Source organism: Ambystoma mexicanum, chromosome 3p (genome assembly GCF_040938575.1).
Source record: "Ambystoma mexicanum isolate Mex_15411 chromosome 3p, UKY_AmexF1_1, whole genome shotgun sequence".
Classification (NCBI taxonomy): Eukaryota; Metazoa; Chordata; class Amphibia; order Caudata; family Ambystomatidae; genus Ambystoma; species Ambystoma mexicanum.
This window is the reverse complement of record NC_090925.1, coordinates 613,297,305-613,313,302: the sequence shown is the minus strand read 5'-3', so window position 1 is coordinate 613,313,302 and position 15,998 is coordinate 613,297,305. Positions and strand designations below refer to the sequence as shown.

The window sequence follows — 15,998 nt, the reverse complement described above, 5'->3', positions numbered from 1 at the left end:
TGTGATTTTGGGCGATTCTTCTCCAGCTGTGTTGTGACTTTGGGATATTCGTCTCCAGCTGTGTGGTGCCCCTGGGTGATTCTTCTCCATCTGTGTTGTGACTTTGGAAGATTCTTCTGCAGTTGAGTTGTGACTTTGGGTGATTCTTCTCCAGCTGTGCTGTCTCTATGGGAGATTTTTGTGCAGCTGTGTTGTGACATTGGGCGATTCAAATCCAGTTGAGTTGTGACTTTGGGTGATTCTTCTCCAGCTATGCTGTCTCTATGGGAGATTCTTCTCCAGCAGTGTTGTGACTTTGGGCAATTCTTCTCCAGCTGTGTTGTGACTTGAGCGGGACTCCTAAGCTGGTGTGGGTGCTCTCCCTTAGGCTTGTTGGCCCTGGAGAGAAAGACGTCAGTGGATGGATGTAGATAACTCTGCCAGCTGTATGCGGATGCTTGATTCCCCAGAGTGACACCGAATGGAACGCTCTCTGCACGCTCTACCCACGGGCAATTTCCTGGGCGTCATCAGTGGCAGCATCCTATGCCCCAAAGGTTCTGTGTACGACCCTGGCTTCACTGCTAAGCACAACACGAGCAAATTCCCGGGCACTGCACTGGGCACCATCATTCTACTTTGCTGGACTCTAAGCTGGAGAGGCGTCTCTATGCCATCCTGGGCACTGTACTTAACATCATCTTAGACCCTACCCTGGGTACTCTAACCGGATCCCGACTGTGTATCCTGCTGCACATTCACCTGGGCACCCAACTGGCGCCCACCTGGATCTCATGCAGAACACACTCCTGGCACTGGTAAAGAACCAGCCGGGCATTGCCACTGGTCATTGTTATGGGCTCGGTGACACAGTCCTGGGCGCCTCGGTTGGCATCGTCAAGGCCGATTCCAGTCCAGACAGAGCACTGGACACCATAGTCGCATCGCCATGGCCACCTCGGTCTGCAGCTCACCTGTGGGCTTGCCAAGCTCGGAGCACTCCTGCCCACTGCAGATCCCATGAATGCCCGATGGGGGCTGGGGGGCTGCAAAAGGAAGGGCTGGCGTCATTTCATTAGAGGCAGGTGGTGAACCGAGGCTTGCAATTTGGGAGAGAGAATTGAGAAGGGGTGCGCATAATGAGACGATTTCGCATCGAAACGTCCGCATTTCATTCCCGCCTCCCCACTCCCTCTCTGAAACATGTCAGCCTCAGTAAACCCGATTATGCAAGAAATGCCAGAGCCGAGCCGCAGAGTCCTTGAAGACATGTGGGTGGCAAAACGGGTTAAAGCATGAACAGGGTCCCGGGTGGAAATAAAACCCCTATTGCGCCCAAGCCCGCATCAAGGTGGTAAATTGGCTTCACTGATTCTTGCTTTTACCTGGCTGCCCCCGCCCCCCAAAAAAATAACCTAGGCTGCAGAATGTCCCCTGAATGCAGGATGAAGCGTTCTCCCGGGCTTGGGGATGCGAGGCTCTCGGTGCCGCTGTGAGTGAGGTTGTGTGTCTGCACTGCAGCCTCCTCCCACTGAGTGTGGGGTGGGGGGGGAGTGGAGTGGGGGAGGCAGAGCAAGCAGGCTTGTTGCAGCAGACGGCACTGGTCCCCGTGCAAAGGGAAAAGGAGCCCCGTCCAGAACCCTACTGCGGAAGTGCAAAGCACCCTTCCGAGCCCCCCTAAAAAGCGGGGGGTGGGCGTCCGCGAGGATGCTGAACAGCCTGGCGGACTGCGAGGAAGGCGACGGGGGCCCTAACCAAGGCAAGTGAAGGAATTCGGTGGTGGCGCAAACGGGCGGCTAGGGGGTGTTGGGTGAAGGTTTTGGTACCTGGGGGTAGGTAACGCCGTCTGCAGTGGGTGTGGGAGGTCGCGGCAGCAGGTACCCCCCTCTGCGGATAGGAGGGTAAGAGGAGCTCGGTACCCGGCGGCAGGTACCCCATCTACAGAGAAGGGGCGCAACCGGTGTTTATTGGGTCGTGGATGCTGCTGTCATTTTTTTCCCCGTTTCATGCAATCGAAAGGAGACCCCCAAACCGCCCTCCCTCTTCACCTCCTCCCCTTCGCTCTGTGATTACATCGTAAATCCCCAATTGGCAGCACATTCTGCAGAGCTGCTCGGATCTGCGGCAAGCGACGTACCTACCCCCCTCACCCGCCCCGCAAACAGCCCTGTGCGCGGAACTTTGTGGGGGAGGGGGGTGTCGGTGCAAGCAGGGAGCGAATTGCGCATTATAGCTAAAAAATGCTCCGTGTCCCCCCAGCAGCGCGGGCGGCCGACGTGTGTGTGTGTGTGATGCGGCGGCGGCGGGAGAATTCCTCAGGTGCAGCGCCTGCCCGCGCGCCTCCGTCCCCACCAGGAAGCGGCGGCGGCGGACGCCTTTCGCGATGACGACGCTCCTCCTCAGAGGGGATTTGTCACCTGAAACGAGGTGCTATTTTGGCTAACGGACAGATGTTTGTGCTTTTTAATTCACACAAGTGTCACGGCAGGATGGCTGGCGTTTGCCTGCCTGGGCCGCCAGCGCGTCCAGACGCGTATGCCTGTGCTGCCAGGCGAATGTGGCTGCACCACCGTTGCCAGCAGTGGCAGCACTGGTGGCGCAGACACGCTCACCTGGCAGCAAGGGCTGGGGACATGTGCCTGGAAGCCTTCCAGGTGCGTTCCCTTTTGCTGCCAGGCTGCTAGGTAGGGATACCTGTACTGCCTCTGCTGGCAGGAAAATGCGCCTGTACCACCTGTGCTGTCAGGTATGTGTGTACGTCCTCTCATCTGCCCTGCTAGACGATTGCGCATGTGCCCTTCGCCCAGGCTACTTGGTGGGTGTCCCTGCATGGCCTGTGCTGCCTGTCAATGCTTGTAATGCGTTGCTCTGGAGGCGATTCTGCCTGTACCACAGCCGGTGTGCCTGTGCAGGATGTGTGGGCCGATGAATCTGCCTGTGCATGGCCTGCTCGCCTTTATAGGTAGTGCTGGTCCTGGCTACCTGTAGGGACAAACCCTGGGACTATGTTGAGGCAGTTGCCGGTCTGTGGAGCTTTCTTGGGGTACCTGCTGGGTCGGTTCCTGGGGGATTGCAGGGCTGACCCCAAAGTGCTTGTGGGACCGGTTTGACAGACCCTGGGTACATTTCAGCACCTGTCAGACTGGTCAATGGGTGCTTCCGTTGGCCAATCCTTGGTACCCTTAACACCCGATTCTGTGTAACTGTAGGGTTGACCCAAAAGTTCCAATACCTAGCTATCTATAGGGTACTTGGAGCTCCAAATCCTGAGCAGCCATTTGGGAATCTCACGGCCCTGGGACTGAGGGAGCTACCAATATTAACACCATTATTAATGACTCGCAAGCATTTGTCCAGCAAAAGCACCACAAGGGACGATCATGATAGCGCCAATTCCTGTTTCTTTAGACTTGTCCAACAGGGATCAAGGTCAGTTGACACTGAATCTTTGGTTACTTCTGGAAATGGAATTTGTTTTTGGATATTGCGCAATCGCCCTCCAGAGGACCTCTGCGATTTACTGTGGGTTCAGCGTAGCACAGAGGGACTTTCATTTGGTGAGACATCTTCATTGATGCGTTCATGAACTTAAGTGTCTTGAAGACTTCCCGGTCAGCCCTAGGCAGCCAATGAAATCTTTTCCCAGCGTGTGACAGGTCATTGCATTGCGAACGCTCACCTCTGAAACGTCGTTCTTCGTTCTACTCTTTTCACAGTCTGGGGATATCGTGCTTTGCGGACTCATCCGGTAGGGCATTGGAATGGCCCAGGTTTGAGCTTATGCAGACTCCAATAGGAACTGGTCGCTGGCTATATGGATGGATTATTGGTAGAGTCCTGTTGATCTCACATTGAAAATGTCCAATTCAGCAGTTTAATGAATAGACTACCTGAAGAACAGCTCTGAGTCAAAGATTAAAGTAAAACTTTACTATATTGAAAAACAGAGTTGAGTCATGTTTTTTTAAGATCTGGATTTGGGTGGGGGACATGGTATTTTGACATGTCTCATATTTATCTGAGGTACTTTTGGTTACCATGTTGTTAAGATTTTCTGTGCTGTTTTTCTATCGACAGCTTGTCCCGGAAATGGCTGTCGTCAGTTTACAATTCTAGATGCAGCTGGTAGCCCTTGATCAGGCCCCTTTTAGGGTGCTAAATAAGCAAAAGTATTGACAACAGGGGTGAACAGTGTTCTTTGATTCCACACAGTTGGAACTCCAAGGGCCTCTTTGCATCCCCAATGCACAGTCAGTGTTGTTGTTTATCCAGGAAGGCAAAGAACCAGACCAAATAAATTGGTCAATGCATTGCACTTGATGCCATTGACAGTGCGGAGTCTAATAAATCAAATATTGTGGTTCATTGCAAAAGGTGTGGATAGTTCCATTATCAAAAAGGATAGTTGACCCATGTCTATAAAGCTCTACCACGTTTTTACCAGAGCAGTTTCGATGGCACGGTGCAATTTTAGCAGCAGAAGGATAGAGATGTTAGCAAAACTGCTATGTCATGATAATGAAATAGTTAGACAGGGTCTTATTTGGACATTCTTCAACAGAAGCAAGACACCGGCTTGATTTCAAACTCAGAATGAACCATCGCAACTTGGAACAGGGAAGAATTGAGAATGTCATGCAATAGCATGGCTATTTCATCCGATATACGGCTTAAACTCAATAACTAAGGGGAACAGTGGTCAAGCAATAAGGCCAGCACTGGGTCAACTAGGATCACATTTTGTTCTGGGCTATTAGGTCGAACTCAGTCCTGTGACCGAAGAAGGGGTTTTCGAATTTCTTAGTAAATCCACAGACCCATGCAACTTGGGCAATGGAAAATCTAGGTCTGGGCTGGCGTTTAGTGTATGCTCCACCATATCATGTGATGATTGATTTGGTGAGTTCTTGGACAGTACAATAAGAGAGGTGCAGCGCCTTATGAATCACCATAATTGCCTCACTTCTATATTTTCCATTATAAAAGGTTTCCTCTCTGCTCCTGACTAGTTATTTTCCACTTGATGAGGTCAAGTTGGGTCGAGTTTGCTATTCATGTTGGATCCTTGGACCTGCGTCGACTAGTGTCAAGCATGATGCTCTGCTCTTCATACAGATGTCAAGTTCTACAATCTGGCCAGGCTTTATTCCGTGCCCATGGTTCATGGGTTATCTCTAGGGTGTTGAGCTTGGCTGTATGCTCTTTCCATTCTACTTGGGTTGCAATGAATACTCTGACCGTGGCGCTGAGGTTTGGTTGTATTCTCTGCCCGTGGTTCTGGGGTGGAGCTGCATGTGTTTCCCATGTTGCCATGCTCATGGCTGCATCGTTGGTCTTTAATGATGGGCTTGGACTGTATGCTCTCTGTTGTGCTTTCGCTATGCTGAGTACTGTCTCTGAAGAAGGGGTGTATGTTCCGTCCCTTGGACTGAGGTCAGGCTGTATCCATGGCCCATGATGCTGGAGTGACGCAGTGTCTTGTAGACAAGGAACTGGGATCAGACAGTACAATTGGCCTACTGAGATCAAACCAGACTTTAGCCTCAACTCATCGATCTAGGATCAGACTGAATTCTGGGCCCTTGGGTCAGGGCGCATCCTTATATGGAACAGGGGGCTTCACCCATGCTATATACTTTCTATCTCCAGTGCTGCGATCGAGCTCTACACTTAGCCCATGAAGCTGGCATCATCGGTTCAAAGTGCTGGACTCATACTGTGCCCTCTGTCCATGGAGCTAGAATACGGATGTTGCTGGGGTCTGGCTGTATCCTCTAGCTATAGTGCCAGGTTTGGAGTGTGTCCCTGCTCCTCATCTTGCATGTCATCAGAACTAAGAGTATTTGAAAAACATGTAATAGAGGATCTTGGTGTTCTGGAACGAAAGTCCAAAGCTCCTTTTTAAAATATTAACAAACAAGAAAGAATAGCTCTGACGTCATTGAAGAATAATGCTGGTATCACCATAAAGGTGGAACCACTGTGTTAATGAACTCACAGGATTATATCGCTGAATGCCTATGACAGTTGTCATATGGTCACGATTATGTGAGGATTAGAGAAGACCCCACAAAAAAGTTAAGGAAGACATTGCAATGAAGCTCTAGACGGCACTGGAATGTGGCATTATTTGCAAACAAGCAGCAGACTTTCTCCCTCCGGAGCAAATGAGATTTCCGTTCTTCTATTCCCTCCCCAAGATACATACAAGACTCATGGCCCCACCAGGAGGATCCATAGTGTCAGGGAATGGGTCCATTTTTGAACCCCTCTCGCAATATGCAGATTTCTTTCATAAGCAACAACAAAACGGACATGCAACCCTACACCAAAGCACCAAAGACACCACACATATCATCACTATGGTGGAAGAATTACATTTTGAGCAGAACTTGAAGTCTTAATGAGCATGGATATAGAGGCATTGTACACAAGCATCCCACAACAGAAGATTGTTGAGTTAGTCAGTGAACATTTGGAACTGCATTTCTGAGGGTTATCTGAAGTACACAGAGAATTCATCACCGGGGTGCACAAAGATGACATTAGTCAAAAACTATTTTCCTTTTCAAGATACAATATACCAACAGATTGAGGAAAAGCCATGGGATCCACAGTGGCGCCCAATCTAGCCAATTTATACGTTGAACATTTTGAGGAGCAACACATTTATGCTATTGACAATCAGTTTTATATGCACATAAACATATGGAAGCAATACATAGAAGATATCTTCACATTCTGGGAAGGCCCAAAGGTTAGGATCGTCATGTTCTATCAATGAGTTACCAACTTAGATCCCCATCAACATTTCACAATTTCAACAAGCAATTCCACAAATGATTTCTTGGATATTTCAATTTATTGTGACGAAGGGAGGATTAAGATCAAGCCGTTTCATAAGCCCACAGACACTAACACTCTGCTCAAGTTTCAAAGCTTTTATCCTGAATCCCTTTGTGAAAATGTACTCTTTAGCCAGTTCATCAAGTTGAGACGTAATATCACTGACTGGGGTAACTTTGAGCGAGAGTCAGAGGAATTTACACATAAACTGAAACCCCAAAAATATCCCAGATGAGTAATTTTGAGCAGCATGTAAACAGGCTGTCAATAATCCCAGGGTGGTATTGTTGGAACAAAAACCAAAAAAGGACTCCACTGACAGTTTGGTGTGGGTTTCTACTTTTTCACATCCATGAGGAATTCAACCATCTGCATGGTGGGTGTGCGCTCACCTGGGCTTTTTAGAAATTTTATATGAAATTGAATGATGCTAGATTATCCTCTTGGAAATGTGTGGGGCTAATTCGCACACATTTTCCTATGCTCACCGATTGATATACACATTGACCCATTTACTCTGGGTGGACACAGCCTACAGGCCCAGTCTTCCATGTCATATTTAGTTGGGATCTGAAAGGTGGAGTACATGATGCATCTCAGAAAGGGGAGGACCAAAACCTTAATCTTGCCATGGCCAGCCTAATTAACTATAAAATGCTTCATGGATCCGCCCAGTCCATTTGTTTACCCTCTGCAGATGGGGCCGCAATTAACACAATGAACATACTAATAGAGTATACTTCAAACATTCCTCCCTGGAGCCCGGCTTCAGAGGTTAACAAAGGAGACAGGATACACCAACCACCTTTGATTTGCACTGTGACAACCTGAGGCCAGCTCCTGCCTCTCTGGAGACAGAAAGTCTTTTCTCACCGCAGCTTCAAGGGAGACCTGCCGCTTTAGTCAAGAACCACAGAGACCTCGATTAATCAGAGAGACCCTGTGATACATAACAGACAGGGAAATGGGTGGGACTTAGTATTACACGTTTTCACCCCTTTACCTTTTCTGTTACAAAGCACTCTGGTTATGACCTCAGACATGCAGGAGTTTGTTAGTGGCCATCCAGGATTGGTTCATTAAGGTAGGCTTAGTCTACATCAGGGGTGCACAACTGATTTTGACAGAGGGCCGAAAGTACCTTACATGATGGCTATAGTGGGCCGAAAAGTAAATGTGGGTGGGACGGTAGGCGGGGCGTGGCAGGAGTCTTTTTCAACCCCCCGTTTGTATTAAACAACTGGAAAAAGAATATGTTTTTGAGGGGTAACGATTTTTATTTGCATGTCAAACTTACATTTTGTACTACACATTTTCCATTGTTATAATTTATTTCTATTTAGTTATTGTATATCTTCTGTTCAATTAAATTATATATATTTTATTGACCCTTGATTGGACATTCTGTTATTTTGGACTGCTATAGGTTGCTGTTTGGGTTGCCCAAGTGGAGTATGGCCTTCGTTGAGTCAGGTTTCCTCAAAAAGCAAAGGATGTTCATCTCCTAACTGTGCCTGTTTTAGATTTATTATTGGGTTCACTCTTGGAGTGCAACACTATGCCCCATGGCTCCCTCAACCCCCAACCAAACACTATGCCCCATGGCTCCCACCCCCAACCAAACACTATGCCCCATGGCCCCCTCACCCCCAACCAAACACTATGCCCCATGGCCCCCTCACCACCAACCAAACACTATGCCCCATGGCCCCCACCCCTCAAGAAAACACTATGCCCCATGGCTCCCTCACCCCCAACCAAACACTATGCTCCATGGCCCCCACCCCTCAAGCAAACACTATGCCCCATGGCTCCCCCACCCCAACCAAACACTATGCCCCATGGCCCCCTCACCCCCAACCAAACACTATGCCCCATGGCCCCCTCGCCCCCAACCAAACACTATGCCCCATGGCTCCCACCCCCAACCAAACACTATGCCCCATGGCTCCCACCCCCAACCAAACACTATGCCCCATGTCCCTCATCCCTAACCAAACACTATGACCCATGGCCCCCTCACCCCCAACCAAACACTATGCCCCATGGCTCCCACCCCCAACCAAACACTATGCCCCATGTCCCTCATCCCCAACCAAACACTATGACCCATGACCCCCTCACCCCCAACCAAACACTATGCCCCATGGCTCCCATCCCCAACCAAACACTATGCCCCATGGCTCCCACCCCAACCAAACACTATGCCCCATGGCTCCCTCACCCTCAACCAAGCACTATGCCCCATGACCTCACCCCTCAGCAAAAAATATGCCCCATGGCTCCCTCATCCCCAACCAAACACTATGCCCCATGGCCCCCACCCCTCAAGCAAACACTATGCCCCATGGCTCCCTCACCCCAACCAAACACTATGCCCCATGGCTCCTACCCCTCAAGCAAACACTATGCCCCATGGCTCCCTCACCCCCAACCAAACACTATGCCTCATGGCTCCCACCCCTCAAGCAAACACTATGCCCCATGGCTCCCTCACCCCCAACCAAACACTATGCCCCATGGCCCCCTCACCCCAAACCAAACACTATGCCCCATGGCTCCCTCACCCGCAACCAAACACTATGCCCCATGGCTCCCACCCCAACCAAACACTATGCCCCATGGCACCCTCACCCCCAACCAAACACTATGCCCCAAGGCACCCTCACCCCAACCAAACACTACGACAGTTGGAAAAAGAACACCTTTTTGGAGGTGTACCGTTTTATTTGTATTTAAACTTACATGTTGTACTATACATTTCCCCAAATCATACAGGATGAAACAGTGAACCAGACCTACTTGATCAGTGGGAAACATTGTAGCATTTCTCAGCTGTCAATTTCCGGATCACAGGCTCCAGTGAGGTTGTTCCTACTCTCAGGATAGCATGGAGATATTGGTCAGTTAGTCTTGTCCTTAGGCTGGATTTATGTAGTTTCATTTGTGAAAAAACCTGCTCACAAATGTAAGTACTGCCAAACATAGATACCATCTTTAATGCTTCCTGTGACAGATTGGGGAATTGAGCAGTGTCCAGAGACTGATGGAATACTAATAAAGGTATCTCTCTGTGCTTATTTTTGAGGGCACTACAGCACTGAAGTTCAATCAGTTCCAGTTGCAGTTCAGGTTGCACACTGTCAACATCAGCAGAGAAAGGGTCTGCAAAAAGTTTAAAAGAGGCTCGCTGGGATTTGAATTGTGAGAAACGATTCTCAAAAACATTTTGCAGTTCCTTCAGGGCCTTCACATGCTGATACCATCCTACATACTTGTCATGCGGGAAAACCTCTGCACATGCGGGGTAGTGTACCAGCATCCCTTTCTCCAGTTGGGCTGTCAGAAGCCTTAACTTTATTTCAAAGGCACAAACTGCCTCAAACAGATCCGATATTAGATTTTGGCTTCCTTGCAACTTTAAATTTAAATCATTGAAATGGCCTGTCAGGTCAGTCAGAAAAGCAAAGTCAGCTACCCAGTCAATATCTTGCATGAAAGAAGTGTCCATTCTCTTTTCATCAAGGAATGCTTTTATTTTGTGCCGAAAGGCAAAGAATCGCTTCAGCGCATTGCTACGACTAAGCCGTCGAACATCTGTGTGATATAGGACATCACCATAATCCGCCTTTACCTCTTCTAAAAATGCCTGAAACAATCTGTGATTTAAAAAGCGTTCCCAGACAAAATTAGCCGTTTTCACAACCAAGTCCATCACTTCAGTGAATTTCAAATGTTTTGCACATAATGCCTCCTAGCGGATGATGAAGTTATAATATGGACAGCCTTCTCACCCAAGTGCCTTTTCAAGCAGCCAATAAACCCATGTTGCTCCCCAACCATGGCTGGCGCCCCATCAGTCGTCATGCCTACCAAAGCATCCCATGGTAAATTTAAATCATCAATGACTTTTTGAAAGGCATTAAACATGTCAGCACCAGTAGTCCTGCCATGCAAAGATACCAGGGAAGCCAGTTCCTGAAATACTTTGCATTATCGACCCCACAAATGAAAATTAAGAGTTGGGCTTGTCACTTTCATCTGTGCTCTCATCAAGGGCAGCTGAAAAGAACTTGACATCCTTACACCGCATTTTCAGTGGCTTTAACAATTGTCAGCCATGTCTACAATACGCTGCTGGATACTCATACGTGAAAGGGGAACATTTGTAAAAGCATCTTTATTTTCTTTACACACTGCCTCGCAAATCTCCATCAGGCAGTCTTTAAACCAAACCCCATCTGTGAAAGGACGTGCTGACCTTGCAGTAAGCTGTGCAACCTTATAACTCGCAAAGGTGGCACATTCAGATTTTCTTTTTCTGGGCAAAAAAACCCTGTTGCTTAGTCAGATGTGTTTTTTAGCTCCCCAGCTTTCTTAATTCTCGCTTCACCCTGCAAATCCTTATATTGTGAATGTTTTGTTTCACAATGGCAGCGGATATTATATTCCTTGGGGACTGCTATGCGTTCGAGACAAATGAGACACATTAGGTTTGGACTCGATGAAAAAAAACTTCTCGATCCACTCATCCTTAAATTGACGGTGCTCCAGGTCAATCTTTCTTTTTTTACTGCACTGAACATTGTCAGGGATATCTTGGGATAAAGATACCAACTCCACTGTTATGCTCCCACGACGACAGTCCAAGTCTAGAGTATATACAAATTATATACTTTTTTTGAGAAGCCTAGAAGCGACAAAAGAACAAGATCAGATAAAGAACATAGCCTTGCCAGCATACCTTTTCATGCACTTATTGATGGATACTTTCAGGAATAGCGGGCTGCATAGCATATCAAACTGCTATGTTTGAGAGTAAGGTGGTAAATGCAGGGATTGACTGGCCCTACTACAGTAGCCATTTGAAACAAAGCTTCTCCCCACACCCCAGCTTCAGATGTCCTGTCAGTCTTCATGTGGTTTGGGGGATCATGACCTATATATAGTTTGGACACAATCTCCTTCAACCATCATAATTACCAGTAGATATTTAGTGTGCAATGGTCCATCCTAGCACTGAGGGTTGACGTACATTTTTCACTCTGTTCGAGGAACCGTCTCTAAAATAGAGACTTATGCTGTACACGTTACGTTTTCACAGGCATCCCAATGTGGGCTTTATCTTGATGCATGTTATTCAACCGCCAAGAAAATGGTTTCCCGGATGACCAATTACTTTAGTGAACATACAAAGAAACTGATCTCAGTTTCTTCCTGGCCAGGGCAAAACTGACAGGAGCTCTACCATATTGCGCCATAGAAATAGGTTCTTCTGGGAGTACTACCAGTTTGAATTGTGCAAGCCATTTCCTTCTACAAAATCTGGATCAAATAACTCAGTGTCCACTTGAATGTATAATTCGTAGTGTGCAGAATGTGTCCTTTTGCAGTTAAGCTTGCCCTCAAAGAGCAGTTACCTTCTCTAATCAATTTCATTGTGCATCTATCACCCTGAACAATGCTTGATGGGGTTGTAGAAAGGTAACAATTACCCACACTCAATGGGTCTCAAACGCTTGATCGCTGTTTAGTTGCAAAATTACAGGAGCAGACATCATCCAGGACCATACAAGAAAAGGCTGCAGCTGGTTTTGAAAGCTTTAGGAATGTACAAATAAACCACACCCACTGCTGACCCTTGACACTCTGGCCCAACATCTCTAATCGGGCATGAACTCGAACCCCCCACCCTCCCAACTCAGCACACAAACTCTGAAACATGCACCCATACAGACCTGAACCCCCCACCCCCAACTCAGCACACAAACTCTCAAACATGCACCCATGCAGACCCAAACGCCCCGCCCCCCAACTCAGCACACACACACTCAAGCATGCACCCATATAGACCCGAACCACCCACCCCCCCAACTCAGCGCACAAACTCTCAAACATGCACCCATACAGACCCAAACCCCGCACCCCTCAACTCAGCACACAAACTCTCAAGCATGCACCCATACAGACCTGAACCCCCCCACCCCCAACTCAGCACACAAACTTTCAAAAATGCACCCATACAGACCTGAACCCTCCAACCCCCAACTCAGCAGACACACTCAAACATGCACCCATACAGACCCAACCCCCCCAGCCCCAACTCAGCACACAAACTCTCAAGCATGCACCCATACAGACCCGAACCCCCCACCCCCAACTCAGCACACAAACTCTCAAACATGCACCCATACAGACCCAACCCCTCCACCCCCAACTCAGCACACAAACTCTCAAACATGCACCCATACAGATCTGAACCCCCACCCCCCAACTCAGCACACAAACTCTCAAACATGCACCCATACAGACCTGAACCCCCCACCCCCAACGCAGCACATAAACTCTCAAACATGCACCCAGACAGACCCCAACCCCCCACCCCCCAACTCAGCACACAAACTCTCAAACATGCACCCATACAGACCTGAACCCCCCAACCCCCAACTCAGCACACAAACTCTCAAACATGCACCCAGACAAACCCGAACCCCCCACCCCCTAACTCAGCACACAAACTCTCAAACATGCACCCATACAGACCTGAACCCCCCGCCCCCTCAACTCAGCACACAAACTCTCAAACATGCACCCATACAGACCCAAACACCCCACCCCCCAACTCTGCATACAAACTCTCAAACATGCACCCATACAGACCCGAACCCCCACCCCCAAACTCAGCACACGAACTCTCAAACATGCATCCATACAGACCCAAACCCCCACTCCCCAACTCAGCATACAAACTCTCAAACAGGCACCCATACATACCCGAACCCCCCATGCCCCCGCATCTCAACATACACAACACAAACATTAAAAAACACCCCCCAACTCAGCATACAAACTCTCAAACATGCACCCATACAGACCCGAACCCCCCACCCCTGCATCTCAACAAACACAACACAAACATTAAAAAAAAAACATTCATGCACACCCAACACACCCCCACCCCTGCATCTCAACATGCACAACACAAACATACAAAAACAAACATTCATGCACATCCGACATCCTCCCACCCCCCGCATCTCAACATACACAACACAAACATACAAAAACAAACATTCATGCACACCCGACACCCCCCCCACCCCCCGCATCTCAACATACACAACACAAACATACAAAAACAAACATTCATGCACACCCGACACCCCCCCACCCCTGCATCTCAACATACACAACACAAACATACAAAAACAAACATACATGCACACCCGGCACCCCCCACCCCCGCATCTCAACATACACAACACAAACATACAAAAACAAACATTCATGAACATCCGACACCCCCCGCATCTCAACATACACAACACAAACATACAAAAACAAACATTCATGCACATCCGACACCCCCCACACCTCTGCATCCCAACATACACAAACATACAGCAGAACAGACCCGACACACAAACACAAACAAACAGACCACTTACCGGAGATGTGCTGGAAGGCAGGCTAGCTAGAACGCTGGCGAGGTAAGTGTAGTGGTACTACGGCTGGCGTGGCAAGGCTGAAATGCCTTCCGGCATCAAGCTTTATAGATCACGCCAGCTGTAGTGCTGGCAATCCATTGGTGCAGCACACATGCACTACGTTGCTCGTAGGAGCGACGTGTTGCGTGTGTGCTCGGCCAATGAGGGGCAGTGTTTTGCCTGCCTGGAAGACAACAAAGACTTTCCTAATGGAGGGCGGCTGATGCTGCTTGTGGGCCGCACTCCATTAGGAAAGTCTTTGTGCCTCGCGGGCCGGACAAAAAGGCATGGCGGGCCACAACTGGCCCGCGGGCTGTATTATGTGCACCCATGGTCTACATCAATCACTGTCGCCCATTTGGCTTTAAAAGAGAGCTGAGCCAATATTTTGGGCAGATCATCTGAAGACTTTGCAAGGAGTAACAAGAAGAAGTCAACATTGGACCCTGGCTGAAGGTGCAGTATGCCTTATAGCCTCCGCCAGTGAAGGAAGGCCAGGATATCCAAAGAGGGGAGCAAGGTCCCGCCCCTAAACATCTCCCAGGGAACAGAGGGAGATATGGAATCCAGACGACCCTCCATCAGCTCCAGAACCGGTACCCATCCAGCACACACCGTGCCCTGCTAGGCTCTGCAGCAAGCTTCCTAGTTGAGAATTGCTAGAGAGTCTCTGAACCAGACCCAGGACAAGGTCAGTGCTTGCAACACTCTCAACATCTTTGGGACATCCGCCTTAAAGTACGACACAAGCCCAGTGAAGAAGCTAAGAGGAGTGCATCGAAAAGCATCAACCAGTGTCCACCTTAAAATACATTTTCGAACCAGTCGAGTCTCATGAGCTGCAACTGACTGCACCATTGACTGTTGTCATGCCACAGTCGCTAACATCATCCAAGATGCCTCTACCAGTCTTCCGACTCGCCAACCCGCACTGAGGCAACAATTCCTGATTCCCAGCCGCCATCTAGGCCAGCCTGCAGCCATCCGTCCAGCTTCACTCGTCAAATTGCCTGCTGTCTGATACCCGTAGCTGTTTCCATTCTTGAACTCTGTCGCAGAAGCTGAAAAGTGCCCTGAAACCGACTCGACCCTGTTGAGCACCAAGAATTACTGCAAGCAGAGGGTACATTGTGATTCTATCCTCCTGGTCTTTCTGTCCTCCTGGTCTTTCTCCGAAGGCCACTAGTGACATTTTTTATGACCCATTGCTCCTTTTGTGCTGAAACTAAGTATCTTTGAACTATTGTGATTAATTACTTTACAGTCTACCCTCCTGTCAGTATCCAGAGTGCATCCATTTTCCTTCTTGAAACTATCTGTCTCTGCATCTGTATTCCTTTACAGGGTGGGTTGTATTTTGTAGTGTGCTAGAACTGTCTGTGGAATAATAATAAAGTAGATATTTGTATACCACCTTGACTGCACAGTCCCTTTTACCATTGGGTAATAATTGTATTTTCATTGTGTTGCAACTAACCAATGATCCACGACCTTGCAGAGATAGGCCTGCCGTTCCATCCACTTTACCAAAATTGGACAAGGAGGTTTTTAATTTGCTTGTGTTTCCAATCTGTTCAGATCAGATCCCTTCTGGTGTACTAGAGGCGTGAGCTGATTGATGGTTTATAAACGGATATTCATCCCTGGACCACTGGTGCCCTGGAAGTTGATTCGTCACAAGATCTC

The 15,998-nt window shown here is 48.5% G+C and overlaps 1 protein-coding gene across 3 annotated transcripts in view; it reads left to right on the top strand.

Annotated features, from left to right (window-relative positions):
- SLC12A5 (solute carrier family 12 member 5) overlaps positions 1 to 15,998 on the top strand; it is a 1,549,598-nt gene that overhangs the window by 628,341 nt on the left and 905,259 nt on the right. Inside the window, exon 1 of one of the 3 annotated variants that reach the window (XM_069651369.1) lies at positions 1,547 to 1,738. The exons of the other annotated variants lie outside the window; for them this stretch is intronic. Coding sequence (XP_069507470.1) covers positions 1,687 to 1,738 — 52 coding nt within the window. The 5' untranslated portion in view covers positions 1,547 to 1,686. Of the gene's footprint in view, positions 1 to 1,546; positions 1,739 to 15,998 lie in introns of those variants that run through there. 3 annotated transcript variants of the gene reach the window in all.